At 38.6% G+C, this 21,294-nt stretch overlaps 3 protein-coding genes and 1 long non-coding RNA gene across 5 annotated transcripts; all 4 read right to left on the bottom strand.

The window, feature by feature from the left end:
- Nucleotides 1-336: 336 nt before the first annotated feature.
- Nucleotides 337-3,125, bottom strand: creld1a (cysteine-rich with EGF-like domains 1a). 2 transcript variants are annotated; one of them, XM_080494954.1, is made up of 6 exons: nucleotides 3,027-3,125; nucleotides 2,467-2,671; nucleotides 2,308-2,391; nucleotides 1,567-1,662; nucleotides 1,333-1,473; nucleotides 337-1,228 (listed from the first exon to the last, which is right to left on the bottom strand). In XM_080494954.1, the coding sequence occupies exons 2-6, from the start codon at nucleotides 2,624-2,626 to the stop codon at nucleotides 1,008-1,010; spliced, it is 702 nt and encodes a 233-aa protein (XP_080351080.1). In that variant the 5' UTR covers nucleotides 2,627-2,671; nucleotides 3,027-3,125; the 3' UTR covers nucleotides 337-1,007. The 2 variants fall into 2 exon arrangements, with proteins under 2 accessions (XP_080351080.1, XP_080351081.1); XM_080494955.1 differs by lacking the exon at nucleotides 3,027-3,125 and having other exon boundaries at nucleotides 2,471-2,568.
- A 531-nt stretch (nucleotides 3,126-3,656) lies between these two features.
- On the bottom strand, nucleotides 3,657-7,565 carry il17rc (interleukin 17 receptor C). Its single transcript, XM_080494525.1, has 12 exons — nucleotides 7,469-7,565; nucleotides 7,253-7,367; nucleotides 7,119-7,160; nucleotides 6,904-7,022; nucleotides 6,254-6,310; nucleotides 6,080-6,137; nucleotides 5,579-5,823; nucleotides 5,344-5,397; nucleotides 5,209-5,260; nucleotides 5,010-5,105; nucleotides 4,831-4,869; nucleotides 3,657-4,737 (listed from the first exon to the last, which is right to left on the bottom strand). The coding sequence occupies exons 1-12, from the start codon at nucleotides 7,547-7,549 to the stop codon at nucleotides 4,040-4,042; spliced, it is 1,656 nt and encodes a 551-aa protein (XP_080350651.1). The 5' UTR covers nucleotides 7,550-7,565; the 3' UTR covers nucleotides 3,657-4,039.
- Nucleotides 7,566-8,693: 1,128 nt separating this feature from the next.
- LOC308129608 lies at nucleotides 8,694-9,774 on the bottom strand. The gene is made up of 3 exons (XR_013936608.1): nucleotides 9,722-9,774; nucleotides 9,212-9,491; nucleotides 8,694-8,865 (listed from the first exon to the last, which is right to left on the bottom strand). It is a non-coding gene; the product is annotated as an uncharacterized lncRNA (long non-coding RNA).
- A 3,005-nt stretch (nucleotides 9,775-12,779) lies between these two features.
- On the bottom strand, nucleotides 12,780-21,174 carry LOC308129472 (inter-alpha-trypsin inhibitor heavy chain H3-like; the record flags this gene model as incomplete). Its single annotated transcript, XM_080495416.1, has 18 exons — nucleotides 12,780-12,894; nucleotides 12,997-13,081; nucleotides 13,294-13,442; nucleotides 14,023-14,191; nucleotides 14,292-14,417; nucleotides 16,603-16,751; nucleotides 16,829-16,950; nucleotides 17,027-17,206; nucleotides 17,280-17,461; nucleotides 17,552-17,662; nucleotides 17,746-17,914; nucleotides 18,049-18,165; nucleotides 18,793-18,921; nucleotides 19,420-19,530; nucleotides 19,620-19,782; nucleotides 20,117-20,221; nucleotides 20,295-20,455; nucleotides 21,103-21,174. The coding sequence occupies 18 exons, from the start codon at nucleotides 21,172-21,174 to the stop codon at nucleotides 12,780-12,782; spliced, it is 2,415 nt and encodes an 804-aa protein (XP_080351542.1).
- Nucleotides 21,175-21,294: the final 120 nt, after the last annotated feature.

A 21,294-nucleotide genomic window follows, 5' to 3' on the forward strand; every position in this document is an offset into this window, starting at 1 on the left:
AATGTACTTTAAGCATAGTACTTCTACAAAACTTCTGCCCACCCAGGCATTATGCCGCTTTAAGGCGAAGTTTACTCTGAACTGGTTCATCACAGGACAAACAAACACACAACCACACTCACATTCTTAATTCTGGGCAATTCAAATTCACCAGTGATCTTCAAAAGCTTTTTCTTAGAGAAAAATGGACAACCAGGAGTAAATCCAACTAAATCCACAGATGCAAAGCGAGAACATGGAAACTCCAGAGAAAGGCCTCCCAGCTCAACTGGAAAAATGTTTCAACATTTAATTCAGATGAAGAAATTGAATACACATAAGTAGTCAAAAGCTGCTATACACAGTTGTGTTTTATTGTGTGCTTGTGATTGTATTCTAAGTGAGAAGACAAAAACGTAAACTATCTAAAATAATAATAAAAGATATTTGTGGATAATGATAGTAAATAAACAATTTTGGCAATATTTGTGCTGCTTGTGTATGTTATACTGCACTTTGTAATTACAAATGTGACAGCTATAATAGTGAAAACATTTAAAATGGCCAAAATAGGCTACCAGATCCACTCATACAGCTAAAATGCGAAGATGAAACATCTTTAAATTTCACTAAGGCAACATTAACTACAGTTTTGGAAAATGGAGCAAAATTTTATATCAAGGTTATAAGTTGGGTTCTCTTCATCAAAAAAAAATTAAAAATTTTCCTGCACCAGAAAAATTTATTTTGTGGAAATGTGGCAAAAAGGCTAATTTGGTCATAAAGTGCAGACCTCTGTATATTTCTGCTTCCTCTTTGAGTGAATACAAACCATGTTGTGGTCTGAACTTGTAAGAAAAAAATACCCATTCACATAAAACAGAAATATTGCCTATTGAACCCTAAAGGAACTTCTATTGCTCAAAAAACCGTGACGATAAATAAAATGTATGAACTTGTTTGAAGCTTTGCTGAGCAACGACAAATTGATTTGCACACCTTTGGTACTGAATGTCCATTTTGGAATATTAAAGTCCCTTCAGGAAGCTGCTGACCAACCGATCTCCTCGATCAGAGAGCCAGTAACCCGCCATGGCTGCCACTGCTCCCATGAACATGGACGTATAGACCATGTCTCCTTTGGCTGCGAGTGTGGCCAGAGCACAGAGCAGCACCCCGAAAAACATCTGCTGCAGAACCTCCACCTCCTCATCCTGAATATCCTCAAACAGGCCTTTCTCCGGAACACCTGCAGCAGGCGGGACATGAGAGGAGGGAAGCAGCAAGTTTGATTTTGAATTACCTTAACTTTGCCCATGTGTGCAACTGCAGTCATTCTGGATGATAACTCACTCGACAGCTGCTTCCTCACACAAACACTGGACTTGCGGATGAATCCGTCAGCACAGTCACATCGAAAAGAGCCTTCGGTGTTGATGCAAATCTCATCGAGACCCTGGCAGGCAAGCACGCGGTCGTGACATTCATCGATGTCTGAGCAAAACAAAGGCGCCCCGTCAAATCACACGAAGCATTTTTCACCTGCTGAACATAAAACCGAAGTGATATTTCCCTACTTGTAATTACCCAAACACTTGGGCCCCATGAGTCTGTACCCAGGAGCACATTTCCTGCAGCGAGCTGGTCCACTGCCCATACAGCCCACACAGGCTCCATCACAACCTGAGGACAGAGTGAACACTTTGATTATCAAGTATCAATTTCATTTCATTCTCAAATGTACATGAATTCTGTGGATGAACTGGTTTACAAAACACTAAATGAAAAGGTTAGAAAGAGAGCATCCAGTCATCCAACCCGAGAAATTGCTTTGGTGAATGTTACTTCTCATGTTTGAACGACACAGTACATTAGCAAGGCAATATCAACATCTGGAATCCACACATCACATATAGCACAGACTGAACTGCCATGAATGATGTTTTCATGCTCTGTGCATTCATGTTGTGCATATTTGGCCAATTGTTGATCGCCATTGATCGTGTTTAGAAAAGATCATTTTGACTGTTCACCTTTTAAAAATTATATCATACTTCATGGCGACAGGCCAGAAGTCAGAACAACAAAAATCAAGGTAAATCAAGCTGCTCTGCCTCTCACAGACTGCTGGAGGGAACTGCAGACTCATGTGATCGACATAAACAAAAATAAACAATCCTGGAGCACTTGCTTTTGGATTTGGAAGTATGCTTTATTTTGTTCTAATATTTAGCAACCACATTGAGTGTTTAACGATTTAATTTATTTTGTGGCTGTGCTGAGATAAATCACATATTGTGTCATTTACACTAATTCTACATCACTGACCTCTGCATTTGAAGGATCCTTCTGTGTTCAAGCAGTAACTGTTCGGTAAACAGTGACCCAGTTCTGTGCCACACTCATCAATGTCTGCAGAAACAAAAAGCCTTAAATCAAGTACATTATGATGCTTTCCACATTTGTGAGCAAATGTATTTACAGTACCTACACAGGTGTTGTTGTGGAGGGTCCATCCAGCTCTGCATTCCACACACTGGTCATTTTCTGGGCCAGAACACTTACTGCAGGCATCTGGACAACTGTGCACCTGGGCAGCCAACAGAGGCCACAGCCAAGCAGCCTGCAGCAGCTTTCTGTAGAACATCTTCACTCCCGTCTGTCCACAAGGTAACACCGCCTATCTCCTCCACTTAAAATATGATACAGAAAATTAGAATAGTAATACTATCATCATCATAATAATAATAATAATAATAATAATAATAATAATAATAATAATAATAATAATAATAATAATAATAATAATAACAATAATAAACTGAACATTAATGATAAAATATTTTCTTTTCCCCATTACTATCCTATTACCATAGATTTTTTTAGACTTTTTAAAAGTCCAACGTGTTGTTTAATTATTGTGTGGTTGTCACATTTTACCCTTAACAACCACCTCAAAATGACCCTGACACACAAACACCTAATATGAAAAGCATTTCAAAAACACCTGGAATCCAGACTTGATGAACATAGAGAGTGTTAATTACCTCTGAGTCTAAACTGAGTCGTCTTTAGTAAATCCAGCCGAGTGGCTCGTTGACGCACAACTTTAAGTTTGGTTCTCGACTAAACACCCGAACATCCCGGGAGAGGGGGAGGGATATAATTTACCAGCACCGCCCCTTCAAAATGTACTGACATTAAAACCGAGCGCCGTACTGTACTCTTAAACAGACACATAAGTGAACCAATCAGAATGAGGCCGTCCATTAACAAATGGCCAATCACAACTCGAGATCCTTCAAGGCGAGAAAAACATGAGGCATATTTTTATTTATAGACCGGAGCGTGCTGTCCGGTCGATATAATTAGCCTGTTAAAGACCAGGTTAAGGATTCAACTGATTTTTTTTTTTTTTAACAGACTGAATGAACTGTTTATTATTATTAGTGATACACTTCATTACAGTTAATTCATTTTTATTTTTATATGTTTATTACATCAGTGAGCCTTTTATTCCTTTATCAAAGAAAACATGTTCCCTGCAGTTTTGTTGTTGTTGTTGTTTTTGTTTCACTTTCATACATTTCAACACTTGCACTTCAGGGCCTTGCACTCACATTTGAGGGGTTTGCAAGCACAAGCTAGGGACGCCTGTCACCTCACAGATAGTTTGGAATAATTAAGTTGAATACTAATTCATTAGACTTGTGTCTATATATTTCAGTCACCATCCACTCAAGTGTATGTTGATTTCATCTAAATGATCAGTTATCATAGTGTAACCCCCTTCTGGGGAAAATGAAGACTAAAATATAATTAAGAGGTTAAAAGCTTAACTACTTACAATGTGCGCACGTGTCAGCACTCAGAGAGGTAAATGAAAAAGTCTAGATATTATTTTATGTCGTTACAAGAAACAAAATTACATGGGTGTTTAGATGAACATCATTTATTTGGGACTCTTCAGGAATGTGGATGATTTTAACTGTACTGGTAGTGTCTCAATATCCTCACTTGCCTCATGTTCTATAAAATCACAGAGCAGCAACATTATTCATTATGACATTGAAGGGTAATTTAAAGGGGATGACTTGTGGTTATTCACAACTCCAAGAAATTTGCTCTGCTGGTTTAGTCCCTTTGTAGTTTTTGTTGTCCATCCTTTTGTAGTAATCCATGTTGGGATAGTCCCAGTCTTTTTGCGTGATCCCCTTTCTGCTTCTACAACAGTCAGCTCTGTCAGGAGAGATGGAGTCTGAGAGGGGAGCTGGAACAGCGGCAGCCCCTGAAGAGGTTCTGGTAGACGTCCGTCTCTGCTGTGAGACTGCGCAGGGTGTGAGTCAAATTTCACGAGGAGAAAGCGTTCCCCAGCCCTGCCCAGCTGCTTGTCCGCCTGCATGATGAACAGGGAGGCTGTGAACGTATCAGCGTAGGGGGACCATAAGAGTGGGAGATCCTTGTCTTCCCCCTGCATATTGTTAATGTCGTTCATCCAATGGGTCCATTCCTCTGTTCTCTCCAAAGCTTTGTGCGTTAAAACGAGCAAAATCCGCCCACCCAGGCTGTCAAGCTTCAGCAGCTGTGAGTGCAGCCATGGCAGAGGTCCCAGAGTACACTGCTCCTTCCTGCTCCACTGGTCAACGGACACACTGAAGCCCTGACTGCTGAGGAGGGACCCCAGCTGACATACGGACTCTGAAACACCATAGTCCACATCTGGAGGGCTCAGCAGCACCACATGACCCTTCCCACCAACTTTAAATGGAGAAAACCACATGATAAGGTCAGAATAGTGAATTGCCGAAATGGTGTTTAAAAAGGTTTTAAAAAGGTATAATATGAACTCACTCTTAACAAATCCACCATGGCGCCAGCTCCATACCCACTCTGTAAAATCCAGAAGGTTACATGTAAATACACATTAAAACTTACCAGAGTTTTTAATGGGAAATTTTATCTTTTCATTTCAGCAAATAATGAATTCCTTTAAAAGCATAGTAAGGAAGATATAACTAAGCAAAACTTACTCTTGACAAAGTCGTGGAAGAAATAAAACAATATAATCATCAAGCAAACCAGCAACATGAACCCGATAACAAGGAGACTCCAATGGCTCCTGCCAGCTGCAGATAAAACCAGGCAAGGTCAGAAGTTAATAGTGTTTCAATTTCAGTAAGATGTTTGATGTCAGGGTATGTCTGTTTACGTGAGCTGTGCCAGACTTACTTTTATAAATGCAGAAAGGTCCAAGCTTATGTCCAACACCCTTTATTTTCAGCTGTACAAAGAAATACACTATTAATTAAGCAAACTTGTTATGTATGTATAAGGCATAGAAGAGAATAGAAAATTATATTTTACCATCACACATGGCAAGAGCTTTGGGTCATTGTTTTCAAAAATCCCTGATTTCTCCTGTAGGGAAGAAATGCTAATTGTAAGTCATATTTAACATGTTGAAAAGACTTGGAATGTACATGTAATTGCTAGTCGTTTCATGAGGAATATCTCAGAATGAAGCAATCAACCATATAAAAATGCTATGGGAAATGTAGAATCTTTAGAGAATTAGGATTCCAAAATCTGTCATTTTTACCCAGTGTCCCTTGTTGTTTTGTTTCCATGTGCCATCCGATTCTGATTGTGATTCTGCCAGCTGTTGTCTGAAGGCGTTTGCCTTCCAGCAGCCTCTCTCTCCAGCGCAGGGCCACACTTCACCCTCCAGCCTGCAGGGTGCAGACACGTTCCACGACAACATTGTGCCGCCGTCGTTCATTTTACCTTGGCGGACAGACACCGACACGTTGTCCCATATATTCTTTTGTAAGATGTTAGAAAAATCTAGAGAGGACACACAAAGAAATTACTGAATTTCAGCATCAAAAACATTTATCTTGTGAGGTGAACAAAAACTAAATGATGTGAACATCAGTCGAGTTTGCAGTAGAGTCTACAGTACAGGCAGATGCCTCACATCTGTATCTGGCATGTGTGCTTTTCAGGAAACTGTTTTGTTGATGTCAGGTTAATGACAATGTAGTGCATATCATTGCACTACATCCTGGATGTATTTTTTTTTTTTTAACTCAATTTTCACCTGGTTTGTTGAATGGACAGAGTTTCAAACGCCTTCCCCAATCATCTTCATCCCATAGCTACAAGACAAAAAAACCCACAAAAATAATGAGCAAATCATTAAAAAAAAAAAAAAATAATAATAATAATTTGTGATGTGTTAGCAATAAATATAACGTATGTGGGAGGACAGCACCTGCAGACACATACACGGGGTCACAAAATGCAGTGGGATAGTTGCTCTGGTCCATTCCTGTAAAGTCACATCACAGCAGAAATACACAAGTCAGACTATATTCATTCAGAGATTGTGACTGCATTTGCTTCTTTGGTCTTTTTTTTTATACATTTCTTCTATGCTACATTTTAGAACAAAACTGTTTTCATTAATGTTTTCTTTCCAATGACTTACCAAACAATTTCACACACAGTGATTTGCTGATAAATAAAGAGATTAATTTGTGACAAATTCATGGATCATTGACTGCCCAGATTTCAGCTGCGGAACCTAGTTTCTTTAAGAAAGTTTGAAGCACTTGAAAAATCTCTACTGTGCTGCTGTTACTGTCTTTGTGGGTAGATGATAAATCTTTGAGGACATAACCAAGTTAAGGACTTGTTTTATAGAAATCCTGACTTTACTTGCGTTGATTTAGAGAAGAGTGGAGCGATGTTATAAAATTTGCTGTCGAGTTATATCATCTTTATTGCAGAGACCATAGCTCTTCTTTGGAATAAGGATAAAGCTGATTGGGTGCATTTTCAGTAGAGATGCAAGATCAGATTTGGAAGATGGCTTTGAAAATTTGGCAATAAATGAACAATGAACTGTGACAAAAGACTTACCTGACAGTTCCCATTCTCCTCATATTGCACACACATTGACGGGAGCGCATCATTTGTGTTCTCAAACTGTAGCTCCACCCGATTCTTCTCTTGGTTTATTACACTGCTGACTGTGGGCACTGAGAAGAAGACAACAGAAATATTGGTGGTTTGAACAGTTAACATGAAACATGTTATCATAGGATGTATATGTGTGAATGCACTTGTTTCTTTACCTTGACACTGTGGAACATGCTTCCACAGCTCCTGTGAGCAAACTGAGAGCAAACAAACAGGTTTGTGTCACTGATACTGTGCAAGAAGTAACTTATTGATCTGTATTTTCTGTACTCATATTGAATGTAATCACCTTCATTTAGAGAAGGAGTCTGTACTTCTTGGTACAGATTTGTTTGTTGAGCCGGATAAACAAACACTTGACTGCTGAATGGGAAGCCCTTTGCCTTAGTAATAACCACGGTCATCTGGAAGTGACAAATACAAGAGTCATAAAAGAAGGCATCTGGAAATGGATGTATCAAACCACTGTGGTGACAGCAGAGTGATAGTGTGTGATCTTCAGTACCTTGACCTTGTTTCGGTGAGAAAGAGCTGCGTGATTAACTGTAAACTCCACCTTCTTGCACACAGGCATGGTAACTGCCATATTGTAGCACACTGCCACGAACAGAGTTCACAGGCAGAGGTGTGGCTGAGAATGGATTCAAACCAAGGACATAATTAACTTGGAATAAATCTCCTTACATGCAAGACCTACTAAAGCTCACTTTCAACATCAATATCAGCAGTTTTCTCATTTTAAATCAGGAGATACTCAATTATTTATAAGAAGCTACATGTTTTTTTTCTTTTCATTCCAACCACCACATGTTGACCTCACATTAACTACATGTCCTTATGGTGAACATTAAATATGGTCTAAATATGAAACAAACAATCTTATACATGTGCAAAGGATTAGCAATGGAAAAATATCTTAGATATTCTTCTATTCTGGCTTTATCAACATGGTGGCAAGCTGGAGAGCAGAGAAGCTCTGATGTCACAGTGTCTCCAACATCCTCAAACCCCCCTGGTCCCAAACTGCCTCCAGAACAACCAAGAGACATAATCTCTCTGATGGGAAGTGCCATCCACCTTCCAACTGGAGGCAACCTAATCAGGTGCCTGACCCATTTCAACTGTCTCCTTTACATGTAGAGTAGGAACGGCTCTACATTGACTTTCTGTCAGATTTTAAGGTCCTCACACAAAGAGTGATTCCTACGACCTTGTAGAGAAAACTCGTTTCTCGTTTCTTGTGACAGTGGGCTGACAGCTCCCTCCTCCCATTGCTTATCTATACAAGTCTAAGGTACTGGAACTGCCCCACCTGGGTAAAGTCTCATCCAATACAAGAAGAGGGCATTCCATCTTAGATAAACACAGCCAGCTACTTCCATTTTTTTTCACCCTTCTTTAAAACAACAAGCACTTGCTCACTCACTCTTTCAGTGAATACGTCACATGCCACAATAAATGACTTTACTGTCAATACTTGGTTGTCTTCCAAACCAGTCTCTGCTTGTAACAACAACTCACTGTGAACCTCAAGGCATAAATAAAAACAAACTGTGAAGAGGAACTATTGTAGTGGTGGTTTACCTTGAGGTAGTTTAGATAGCAGAACGTCACTGTTTTAGAGAATTGAGTTAAAGTGCAAAGGCTAATCACTGGGTTGATCAGTAGGTTCAGCGTACCTTTTGGTTTGTAGTTTTTTCCATCAGATCTTAAGTGGCTCTCATCCTCAGTGTCGCTGTCCGGCTGAATGAGGAGCTCGATGTCTATAACCAGACACAGTGCACATAGATCTCCATCCAAACAGCAAAGCCTGATATGCGGCTTTATGCTGCGAATATCCGTGGAGTTCTCTGCCTTAAAATTCACTGAGGCATCATCTTCCATGGTGCACTCAGAGAGTCCCTGAATAAAGGCAAAATTGAAGAAAGAAGACAAGTTATCACATTGCTGACTGAGCCTGGCCAGTAAATATTTGCTGTTCTGAGGATTGTATGCACATACAACACTCTCGTGTTGTGACAATCTGTCTCATGGCGATAGTAAGTATCTGTCCTTTATTTGATGTTTGAGAATGAAATGCCTTATCAGTCAAAGGGGAAATTAGTAAATGTGAGGCAGGCTTCACCAATGTGAAAAGGAAATTAAAAAGGTGTAACCTATCTGTGAAGAGTGTAGCTAATTTACTCAATCTTACTGAAGTAGAGCAACTAAGTCCTTCAGTGTATCCCTGCTATGGACCACAAATTACCTGAGGGCAAATGACCTGGCTGTCATGTCCAGATGTCTCCAGTCCACCAGCTGACATGAAGAGAGTCAGTAAAACACAGCAGATGGACCATCCAGAAGTACACATTCTGCTTCAAGACACGGTGGGAGTCTCTTGTTTAGGCATGTCCACCATCTTCCTCCTCCTCGTCATCATTCGGGGTGGAGAAACTGTATGCTGGCATGGAAGTCACTGTCCTGAGACAAATTGTCCTCCCGCAGCTGTGTATGTGTGTGGTGTGACTTTCACTTTTGTTTGTTATCTGATGGAGAAAATATATGTCTGAGTTGATTTCTTTTAACACATTATACCTTCAGAATGTAAAATAGAAACACTTCCTTAGTGGTACAAAGGTCATAACTCTCATATCTGGACTGTCCCATAACAGAACAACAAAATACACATAAACACAAAGTGCTGTGATATGATAAAGGAGAAACTTACTAAAACATTAGAAATGGTGTCAAAATTATGGGGCTCAATGTTACTTACTGTGTTAATGTTCGAGCTCCTTCCACCCGGTTTGCACGTCCAGGCTGTTAAAGTTACTGCCAGGTATCTGAGTCAAGGTTGCACCACACTCAAGAATGATGAGTGATCCGACTTAGGACGTCCCTCCCTCTTTCTCACCCTTCCCTTCATTTCCCTCTCTCTCTCTCTCTCTCTCTCTCTCTCTCTCTCTCAAGTATAACCAACCTGACAAACCGGACAAAGTCCAACATATCTGAAATGGCTTCACTATGAAAACTGCCTTGAAGTACGTTTTATTTTTTCAATGTGACACAGTGTGACATTTCAAATGCAAACAGAATAGCTGGCCTTGGCAACAACTAAACAATTTCAGGTCGTCTCTCACTATAAAGACCAGAAATATTTGCAGGTCAAGACAAAAACATGTTTGTTGGCTGAGTTCATGATCGGGCACATACCTTTGGCCCACGCTAATAATCCCAGACAGTCATTGAGCAAGAGTCATCCGAGAGGCAACACGAGGCGTCACTCAGCTGTTCAACTGGTTTGACCACTAAAGATGAACTGAACACCTGCGATGCCGGCTCCCCTCCTTTAGTTCAAGGCCAGAAACTCCTGTAATTGAATGCTAGAGACTGTTTATAGGTGTTGATAGGATTTTTTTTTTTTTTTTTTTTTTTTTTTTAAACAAACTGTCCAGTTTGTCAGGTTGGTTTTACTTTGATGAGACAGAGACAATTTTTTGTTTTTTTAAACAAACACCATTAAGAGTAAATTAAGCATAAAAATGCCCGTAGTTCATATTTGTGAAAGCTGTTATATTTAATCTCTAAAGTATATACAAATTGTCTGTTGATGTTAGTACAAATCAATTAATCAAATCTAAAAACCCCTACATTCAATTCCTTGAAAAAACAGACATGTACAGTATCAACACAGAATTTTTGCCGGTTGGAGGTTTTTTGAGACAGCATATTTTTTAGTTCACATCTTACTTAAATATCAACAATGTAGTAAAGACAATTTGCTATAACAGTAATACATGATGTGTTTTGTAGAAAAATGTAAATACCTTGAGAAATGTTACATTTTTCTGTTTCCATAAGGACCCATAGACAGAAAATGTGTTGGGAAAAGGAAATCAACATGGGACCATATACTGTAACAGTGTTTGATATTCTTCACATGATTCAGTATGGCTCCTCTTGAAAAACAAAGACGCCATTCAGGAATCGCTTGTCTGCCTGAGCCGGCAGGTCATTTTCACAGCAGAGGCCGAACTATAGTCAAAAACACTGGACAAAAGGATATTCATGTATTTATATTGCAGCAATAGTAGCACACTTAAACTATATCTTTGTGAGGAACAAATTCAAAATGTAACATCAATCTTCTGGTCTTTGATCTATAGATGTGTTTTTATGAGGACTTGTTGCATCTCCTTATAAACTGCTGGGTTAAGTGCTGGACACAGAACAAAACAAATATGCACAGTGAAAATGACACACAAAACACAAACTGGTCTCCTCTGATGAATCATTCCTGAAGAAAACACCTAAGCTGGGTGACTGACTTATTCACATGATATGTAGCCACACACACAAATGCAATTACTTTTAGAAGCAATGCAGAAACACCTTTAATCTCTTTTCATGCACTTATAAATCATTGTACTCAAAGGCTCGATGGCCTGACCATCTTTTTAGTGGACAAAATGTCATGAATATCCCTCCTCGTGTTTCAGCCGACTGACCACTGAGATCTTGAAAACTCTTCATTTTTTTGAACACTTTCTAAACTAAGAAATCTCACTCAGGAAACTACACATGTTCCCTTTGTTTGTTGCCATATTTAGCTTGGATCTCAGCCAGAAAGTGACTTAGTGTCGATCAAGCTTGGGCCGAATAGAAATCAAATCTACCATTCAAACAGAAAATAAGTTACACAGGCATATTGTTGACGGTGACTGACGCAGCAGGCTGAGAGGGTCTGGCACAGAGGGCATCACTTCTGAAATCAGATGAATTTTTCCTGGATTGCTGTTTGCAGGTATAAAAAAGAACGGCGGCGGTCCAAAGAAACTTAACCCCGAACTACTCAGGTTGTGTCAGCAAGGGTATCCGACACAAAACTTGAACTAAATCAAATATGTTTGTGGGTTGAGTAAGCATGAGTTGTGTTTGTTGTCTATTCTATGATAGAATACACAACAATATATAGAGATATATGGTTAGATAGGGGGAGGGAGAAGGTTTACAGGATAGTGTTGTTCATTTTAATGATCATGCAAGGAACAAAAGGACAGGAGGCTGAATCAAAAGCAGTAAAACCGTGTGAGTTTTTACTGGTAGTGGTGAGATTGGACAGGATTAGGACTGATTACAATGGAGAGACAGCAAGAATGTCTCCAATGCAAACTGTTTAGATCAGGTTCTTCACCAACTTTAAATGACCATCCTTTGAGCTATGAAGCACATTGGTCATCTCCCTTGTTGGGTCTTCAGAGATCACTATGGATGCGTGTGTGTGTTGTCACAAAGCTGTATTTGTAATTGTTCCAAAGTCTTTTTCTCCACTTTCTTGTTAGAAATGTTTTCTTTTTTTTCAGATTTTTGCAAAGTGTTTAGTCAATCACTTGTGAAACACTTTGAGTTGCTTTTTACTGAAACATGTTTTATGTTTACACTCTCTATGAACTGGACCTCTCTCTAAATGTTATGGACAGGTGGGTGGGTGAATGGATGGATGGATGGATGGATGGAAGGAGTTGAATATGCTGGTTAATTAATACCTCATTAATTTCTGACATTTCATCACAACTGTGTTATTTCTTTTTTCTTTTTAAACCATACGATGTAAACAATAAAAGCAGAAATTGATTACCATTTATGGGTAAATAATATTTGGAATTTAGGTTGATGTGTTTGTTGTGGAAAAAAAGAACTCAAATCTGTAACTATCTTTACTTTTTTTTTTAAATATGTGAATTCTCATTTGTATTATTATTTCATTTGAAATTAAACAATAGGACATCTGGGAAAATTTTATTTATTTAGGTTTGCAGTGACATTGCTCCCATTCAAAGTTGAGCAACCGAGAAATCATTGAGGGGACTCTGCAGAGCAGAGTCAGCAGCCATGAGCCAACACGTGATCATCTCAGGAGGGCTGATACTGTAGTCAACAGCACTGGTACTACAACAGAAAAACAAAAACGAACATTTATATAGGAACAGGAACACTGCCACACTCAAACCCTCTGATGAACAAGCATCAATGCAAATTAACAAAATGTACCTCATAACAGTGATCTCCTGGTCTTTGATCTTCTTTTTTGTGGAAGGAAAACCATCGACATCCTCATAACTTGCTGGCTTTAGAGCTGGACACAGAGCAAGACAATAAAGCACAGAGGGAAAAAAAATCCAAATGCAAAATAGTCACTGTCTCCGACGATGAATCACTCCTTAAGAAAACACCTCAGCTGGGTGCAAAACATGTTTAATACATAATCCACAAGATGTGCAATCACACAATCCATTGACCTTTAAATCAGAGCAGATACAGAAACACCTTCAGGCTGTTTTCACTCACCGAGAATTCCCTCAATGTCGGTGGCCGATGGTTTCTGTCTCATGACCGGCCAGAGGAATTCGTCACCAAACTTTTGATGAACAATGATGACCATTCGTGTGTCTCCAGTTGCAATGTCTATTTCCTTAGACCTTGTGATCACCGTCAAACTGAAAAAGCACATTTGTTTTAACAAAACAAACACTGTTAGCTTTTAAGGTTATAGTTCTGCTTAAGTTGCATCAGTACACATTCATTTATGTCTGAGAGATTTAGGATGAAGGACATTTTATGATCCAAAATACTACTACTAATAATAAGTGTTTTTGATATTTAATATTTTACCTTTTACTATTGTATATTTTTTTATTGCTGTGACTAAGGTTGCTGTCACGACATTTCACTGCAACTAACACTTTGTTTTAACATTGCTACAGAGTAACAATAAATGACTATTCTATTCTATTCTATTCTATTCTATTCTATTCTATTCTATTCTTTGGTATTTTCATTTCACTGGCGTTTCATTTTTAAATGTGTTTGTAGAATCCACACTGCTTCGCATCCAAACCACAACATGCACGCAATAAACAATGAATTATCACTTTCAGGCACATGGCAATGAGAGCTTGGGCAGTGTATATAGGTATGGGGCCCTCTCAGGGTCAAATCATCTCTGTCAGCCTCACTCCGATAAGACAATGTAACACACAGTTTTACACACTGCGAATCATCACAATGTAAAGTCACCTGTCAGCTGTGATCATATCTTCTCCAGTGATTCGCGTTGTGTTCTCTCCCACTCGTACAGTGACTCCTTTGGTGTCAACCTCAACATGTTTATCGGCTTCAAAGTGGATGACAATCTTCTTGAAGACCGCAGTTGTCACTGAATGAAGCTCGCCATTCACAAACAACTCTAAAACAATAGAGAGCGAATCAAAGCTGCTCTTCAAACAGAGCAGGTACATTTTGTTGGTGGTTTACTGACACAGCAGGCTGAGAGGATCATTACTGACCTCTACTGGGGTGGTGAAGCAGTTTGATGAAGGGATACCCAGAGATGTCAAAGCACAGAGGAAGGGCCAGGTTGTTAGTTTTGATCAAAAATCTGTGCAGAGGAGAGGCTGGGCGTGCAGAAACACCTAGGGTTACATGGCGTATGGAAACACAACAACAGTTTCACCAAATGATGTTATATCTTCCTCATATCTATTCATTCAAGTCTTCTCTTTAGCAGAGTGATCAGCAGTCGTGTATTTAAAGTGTGGACCCTGAGGTCATTAATCATAAGATTTGTAATACTTTACCTAAGGTTGGAGGCTCAGATGAAGGATTTTGGAAGACTTGGTGTAGACAATGGTCAGGTGGGCAGGAGAAGATGAGGCATAAGAAAATTATGAAAAATGATAAACGCATTTATTAAAAAAAAAAAAAAAAAGTTCTGCATAATTTCATCTAAAGAGCATACAAAACGGTTTCGCTAGCCATTTTGCATTTTTGCATTTCAAAATACTAAGTAAGAAAACATGGTTTGCATGACAGTCGTATTTTCTATTTTCTCTCCCGGTAGAATTACACGAATTATTGATTGACATGATTAGTGTCTGTAAATTTTGGACACAATGAATACAAACCTTTACAAAATTACAAGAACAGTTTAGATTGCTGATTTACTTAGCTGAATATTAACTTTGAAAATAAACAATTGGGATGAAAAATAGTTTTTAAGTGCAAATCATGTTGTAAACTCAGTGGCTGTCATTGTTTCTTAACTAAAAGATGCAAAATGAAAGCCTTTTTGTAATATTTATTAGACATGTAGTAATCCTGAGAATATCATTTTATCACAATACAAATACTGATTAAGAAAAACACTATAGTAATTTTCAAATCAAGCCATTTGTTTTCATGAAGTTCTAAAGTATAAATAAAGTTGAATTGAATTGAATTGAATTGAATTGATTTGAATTGTCATACTTCCAACATCCACGTGCGTTGGGACCAATGGTAAAAGTGAGGCACTGCCGAAGACACCTGGAAGGCCTGCAGGCAAAGTAGGTTATACATTATTTAAGATGATCTGTAATGTTTTGCTGTCTGTGAATATAGCTTCCTCCTAAATTCCATATAATTTGTGTGTGAGGACTATATTTCATGGTAATTGGTCTCCATCTTGCCGTTTCAGGTTGTGTTCTTTTGATCCACACCTATGGTTGCATGAATGGGACTACCCCTTTTTTTCTCACAATGCAGTGTGTATTACATGCAGTACAAAAAATTTACTGTGTGCAATATGGATATTGACAATATCTATTGAGAATGAAAGCTCACTTTATAAGAATATACTCATCTTCTATAGGTTTAAATCGTTTTTTCACGATCGATTGCGCAACAATCAATTTTGATCAAGGACAGAGGAAAGAACTGCTATAATCAAAATCATATTCAAGGGTGTCTCACTCCCTTGCTGACATTAACAGGTTAGAAGTGTCGAAATACACTCTCTATGATGACACTTTGGTGAAAAGTTGTTTATAGAACAATGAAGTAAACTTTACATAGACACATGATTTGTGTGCATATACCTGGAAGATCATCCGCTTCCATGAAATCCGGGCTTTGCAACACCGGATACCTTGCTGAGGAAGAATATAACATGAAACTCTCAGATATTGTTAGCAATTATCTTGAGCTAGTTTCAAACTGAAATTTTCTTTCCAAGATGTATCTAGTTATAAAAAAAAGTCAATCAGCTTCTTTTTGTTGCTCCAAGGATGCTTCAGTGAAGCACATTCAGCCTTTATAGATCAAATGTTGTAGGTTAACAACAGTGAAAATGTTTTGTTCCTTTGTGATGCAAAGCAACATTTTAATGCATTATTGTAACTTACAGGAATTCTGAAAAGAAATTAAACAAGCATCATCTTTCTCAATGTTTATTGGATGATAATGTAATTATTTATATATACTGTGAATATTGATAAATACATTTTTTTAATTTAGGTGATGGTGAAAATGTATGTAGATGAGTTAGTGTCATACCTTGTTGGGTTCTTCTGCGTCCTTAAAGGAGGAAAACAATTATATTGCATTTATCCTGAACTTTTTTTTTTTTTTTAATAATCATGCATGATCATAAGCATGATATTTTTAACAGTGAATGTATTTCATAGCAGAAGCTTTTATTAAAAGAAGCGAAACTCATTCTCGTTCTGTACAAGTTTGTATATAGATGCTCACCTGGAGGACCATAAGGTCTGATTGCTCCAGAGAAGAGAGTTGGTGAATGTAAAACATGACTTAAACTCTCCCGAGATACTTGTTTACCCTCCTTTGGTTTATGAAGCACAGTAGCCGTCTCCCCGGGGGGCTTGGTGACCACCATGGATGTATGCGGCGTCACAAAGCTGTACTTCAGTGAAAGCTCCAAGGTCCTTTTCTTCACTTCCTCTTTCTCAGGTCCAGACATTTGCAGCCTGTAGATATTTGAAGAAAAATAGTGATTAAAGTTATTTTCTATGTTGGATACTAAGATAGAAAATTTGACACTTACTCTTTCTGTAGAAGCTGTTTGACAGTGAGGTAAGCCCAAACTCTCTGAATTTGGTTTTCAGACACAGTGTCAGTAGTCTCCACTGGGCTGCTTGTCTCAGAAAATGTCATTCTTTCAGTGGCCTGTCATAAAAACATTGCATTAATAGACCAACAAAGGTTTCAGACATTTACAGCTGCAGTGTGGTTCCGTCCTCACCGAAATGGCCACAGCTTCTGGAATGAAGGCGTCAAGGTTGTTGTCGTCGATCTTACCAGCCACCACTATCTCAGAGCCATTATAATACTGGCTGAAAATAGTCTCGGTCAGATTGCTTCCACCTTTGTAGGACATTGTTACATCTGTCAGCAAGGGAGTGGCCACTTCTTCATAGAAACCCTGTTGACATTAAAGCATGGAGGTTATAATATTGTTATGGTGGAAATTGTGTGGACAGTGTGGAGGAGATTACCTTCAGCTGGATGTCAGCATCCGACTCCTCATAAATGCGTCGTGCTACACCGTTGTTTTGAAGTGCCATTTTCTCAAGAAACTCAAAATTGACATCAAAACCGAAGCCAAGGCAGTAGAGTGGAAATTTCCCTGCAATGGCTTGTCTTATATTTGAATGTATTTTTTCAATATTTGTTACTCCTGCGTGAACACAAGACATAGTTCTTTGAGGTTCACAAGAAAACTAAAAGTTCCTACGTAGGTATGTTTGTGTGCAGACTTCAGTATGACCTGAAGTTGGGTCTCCGTCTGTGAGAAGTATGAGGATAGATGCTGAACCGTCCCTGGGATGCGCGTTCAACATACGCGTTCCTTCCAACACTGCTCTGTTAATGTCGGTGCCTGAAACAATGCAGCAGAAATCCATTTGATCAATAAAGCATGAATCTCCACCTTAAAGAATAGTACTTTCTGAAAATTCTCACCTCCTCTGTCTGTGATTTCTCGTGCAAAATTCTTTGCACTCTGCAGGTTTGCGCTGGTCGCCTGAACAAGTTCTCGTTTCCAGTGATAAATACCATCATCAAACGTAATGAGACCAAAGTGGTCATCTTCTGCCAGATCACCCAAAATACGGATTAATGCTGCTCGAGTCTGGAGAAAAATATTGGCATGTTTCTATTTTACCTGTAATATTGTTTGTTTTGTATCATATATTACAGTTTAAAAATAATTAGTTACACAAAGAGGTTGAGATGTCATAATTTCACATTCTTCAAATACTGTACCTGTTCAATCTTCCTGCCATGCATTGATCCACTTCGATCAATGACAAAGACAACATTTTTTGGTATTCGGATAAGGTTGGATGGAGCGAAGTGATGAACAAAGTACCCTTTAGACACCTTAAAAGAAAGAAAAAATAACTATATGAAACAAAAGATACATTAAGTCACAGAAATGTAGAACTTGATTAGAAATACAAATTTCTTTAAAAGTGGAGTCACTTTACTAGTAACTGAATATAAAAACCAACCCGCTACTTAGAGCATTAAATGTCAATTTACTATTGTCACTCTAAGTTAGGCTTGTTTGTGTGACGCCCTGTTTGCCCCTGTATTATTGTTCTGTTGCTGTGACACATTCATTTCAAATTATTGACTGATTGACCCTGAAGCTCCGACTGAAGTTTCACCGATTAGCTCGAGGGAAATTCTCTTAAATGTCTACAGTAGCAGATATCGAAAGTTACATATATGGACTAATAACAGCTTGAAGAAACAACAGAAAAACAGCAAAGACACATTACAAACATGCAAATATCCTCTGAAAGCTTTTATGAAGGTAAACTCATGTTTATTTAGGCCTGTAAATGAAGGCGGATGTTAATTTCACTTAAAGTCAAAGCTCATTCATGTTGCTGTCAGAGTGAAGTTACCTCCATTTTATTAACCTCGAGAATGATCATTTGCATGGTTCTGGTCATATGTTGAGGAATGTATTGAGCTAATAAAACATTACAGTGATTTTACCATGATGTCCCCCAGTGTGGAGTTCCTGTTGACATCATAAACAATAACCAGATCTCCATTCAAACCCTGCTCTGAACAGCTGTCACATGATTTCTGTTGGTCTTCTGTAGGATAGAAATGCACCCAGGCCTGCAAACAGAAGGAAACAGAAGCAATGAGAGTTTTTTGATTAATGAAGTCCATGAGCAAAGTTTTCTCGTTACTTGTTAATTCAAACAGATTAATATTTTAATTCACTATATATTTACAATTCTGTGCGACAAAAGCAATGTTCACATCTGACCTGAATTTGTAAGCTGTTCTCAAAAAGAGTTGTTCAGACCATCTAGATATAAGACTAAAACTGGTTTTACCTTCTTTTCTTCTTTTTTTAAAAATACAACAATAAAACACATTGTTATGGAATTTGGTGAAACTTAAATTTTAATACTTTGTGTCCAGGAAATCTAATGATATGAAGTTATGTATTCATTAATGTCACATATGCCCAAACTGACCGGATAAAACGTATATCAAATACATAGAGAAGGTAATGTCATAATACTAATTGCTATTTATCAGGTAGATACGAGCCACAATATACAGAACACAGAAGCCAAATGTATTCAACAACAATGCTGCAGATGCCTGTTTGTCTGCGAGGTTTTGGGTGATGGCATTAGCCAGGGCATTGGTGCTGAGGCCTCCTTTAACATCCAAGAAACTGATGCCGGCATTCTCCTGAATGTGCACATCAACCTGGCCAAAGAAAATATAACATGTAAGTTTTGACCGTGGCTGCGGTTGTTACTCCATTCATGTGTTTGCAAAGGTAACTGAAGACACACCTTGAAGTCTTTGACAGGTTGCATGGGTCGGGCGTGGATTTGCAGCTCGTACTTTCCGAGTGTGCGTTTCATCAACTCCTCATATGTGAGTTCAAAAGTGACCTTTTTGTGTGCAGAAATGGTGACAGAGGTCTTAAACTCCTCCAGAGTCCTCCCTACTGAACTGCAGCACAAACAACAAAAACGTTTCCATACAATGCATCAAACTGTTTTGCCTTTATGTTACGATAGTAACGCTAACAAACAAACAAAAAAACCCCACATAAAACAAAACCATCTTTGGATTGAAAAGTTAGTTTAAATCTCATGAAGGAATGTGAGTGGCGTGTTTGGGTTGAGTATTACGCAGGATGACCATACTGCTTCCTCAGAGAAAGTTACAGTAACATTTAACAATTTCAAATCTGTGTTTGTTCTGCAAATATCATCATGATAAAGGGATTTACAAACAGCTTGACTCAGAGCAGGCAGATAAAATAAATCATCAGTTCATTTACCTGACGAGTCCAGCACTTTCACCTCGGGACACCGCCGTAGTGTACTGCCTCTTAGCTTGCTCCTTTTCCTTCACATTCCCATCATACACCTGACCATCTATAAACCTGAGATAAACCAATGAAACGTTTGAACGCATTTCTTCAAGTATCCTAAAATGTGTTTGTGTGAATCACACACATTCTGAATTTACTGATGAAGGCGTTCTTGGGGATCCGGACATGGAACTCTATTTCCTTTGACTCGTCCATGCGATTTGCCACACGACTTGTGATGACAGTGGTGGCATAGCGGCTAGTGACTGTGGAGTTAATGTGGAAGCTGTAGATGTCCCAGTCGTCCTGAACAAACAAAAGAGGCGGCAAACAAAAGTTATGACTCAAGCGGCTGATTGAATTAATGACCTGCTGACCAAAGGTCAGATGGAAAAACAAAATCTGAGTGAAATTGAAAATATTAATTCTTCTTCCCCCAACTTAGAAATGATTTACCTTCATAGAAGTATGTTTTCTTTTTTTTTAAGGAACTGCCTCACAAAGTTACTGACTGAACAGAATCATATCCCCACATAGAGAAAAACACGCACTTTTGCATGTAATAGATTTTGGAGGCATTGCATTGGTTTTCCTGCAGACATACGTTGACCTCAAGCAGTATGATTACTACTTGCCTGATCTTAATTTGAATACCAAAAACTAAATACCTATGATGTATGCTTTAACCTGATTTTTAAGTATCAAACAATCTTCAGATGTTTTCAGATGTCAAAAACTCTAAACTTCGTCACCAAGTCAAAGTAGAACCATCAATAAAACTGTGTAACAACTCTGGCAGTAAAGAGTCAGAAGGTCGTTCAACCTGATTTATCTGATGTTAACACAAAGTCCAGTGTTGTCAACAATAAATTGAACTGCACCTTCAATGCATAATTCCTGTCTTCACGGTGTGTTTCTGACAGGATATTGTTATACTGATAGTGTTATCTTACCTTGTTTGGTAGTGTGGCTGCCGAAGCCACCATCAGCCCTATCAGGGCGATTTGCACCGCGGTTCTCCCCATCACGCTTCCAACCAGAGTGCAACACCAGCAGCTGAAACTGTCTTTTATAAACTCAAACAGGGACAGCACTGATGTGTACTTAGTGCTCTTAAAGGGAAAACCCTTCTTTTTCTCTCATCT

Source organism: Blennius ocellaris, assembly GCF_963422515.1.
Source record: "Blennius ocellaris genome assembly, chromosome: 4".
Taxonomy (NCBI): domain Eukaryota; kingdom Metazoa; phylum Chordata; class Actinopteri; order Blenniiformes; family Blenniidae; genus Blennius; species Blennius ocellaris.

What these genes read in the sequence shown, in the direction of transcription:
- creld1a (XM_080494954.1), bottom strand. Translation starts at nt 2,626, where the DNA reads ATGTTCTACAGAAAGCTGCTGCAGGCTGCTTGGCTGTGGCCTCTGTTG. An exon ending in AGGATCCTTCAAATGCAGAG is followed by an intron (nt 1,663 to 2,307) that starts GTCAGTGATGTA and finishes CTCTGTCCTCAG; the next exon opens with GTTGTGATGGAGCCTGTGTG. An exon ending in CATGGGGCCCAAGTGTTTGG is followed by an intron (nt 1,474 to 1,566) that starts GTAATTACAAGT and finishes TGTTTTGCTCAG; the next exon opens with ACATCGATGAATGTCACGAC.
- il17rc (XM_080494525.1), bottom strand. Translation starts at nt 7,549, where the DNA reads ATGGCAGTTACCATGCCTGTGTGCAAGAAGGTGGAGTTTACAGTTAAT. An exon ending in GCATGTTCCACAGTGTCAAG is followed by an intron (nt 7,023 to 7,118) that starts GTAAAGAAACAA and finishes TCTTCTTCTCAG; the next exon opens with TGCCCACAGTCAGCAGTGTA. An exon ending in AGCTCTTGCCATGTGTGATG is followed by an intron (nt 5,261 to 5,343) that starts GTAAAATATAAT and finishes TTCTTTGTACAG; the next exon opens with CTGAAAATAAAGGGTGTTGG.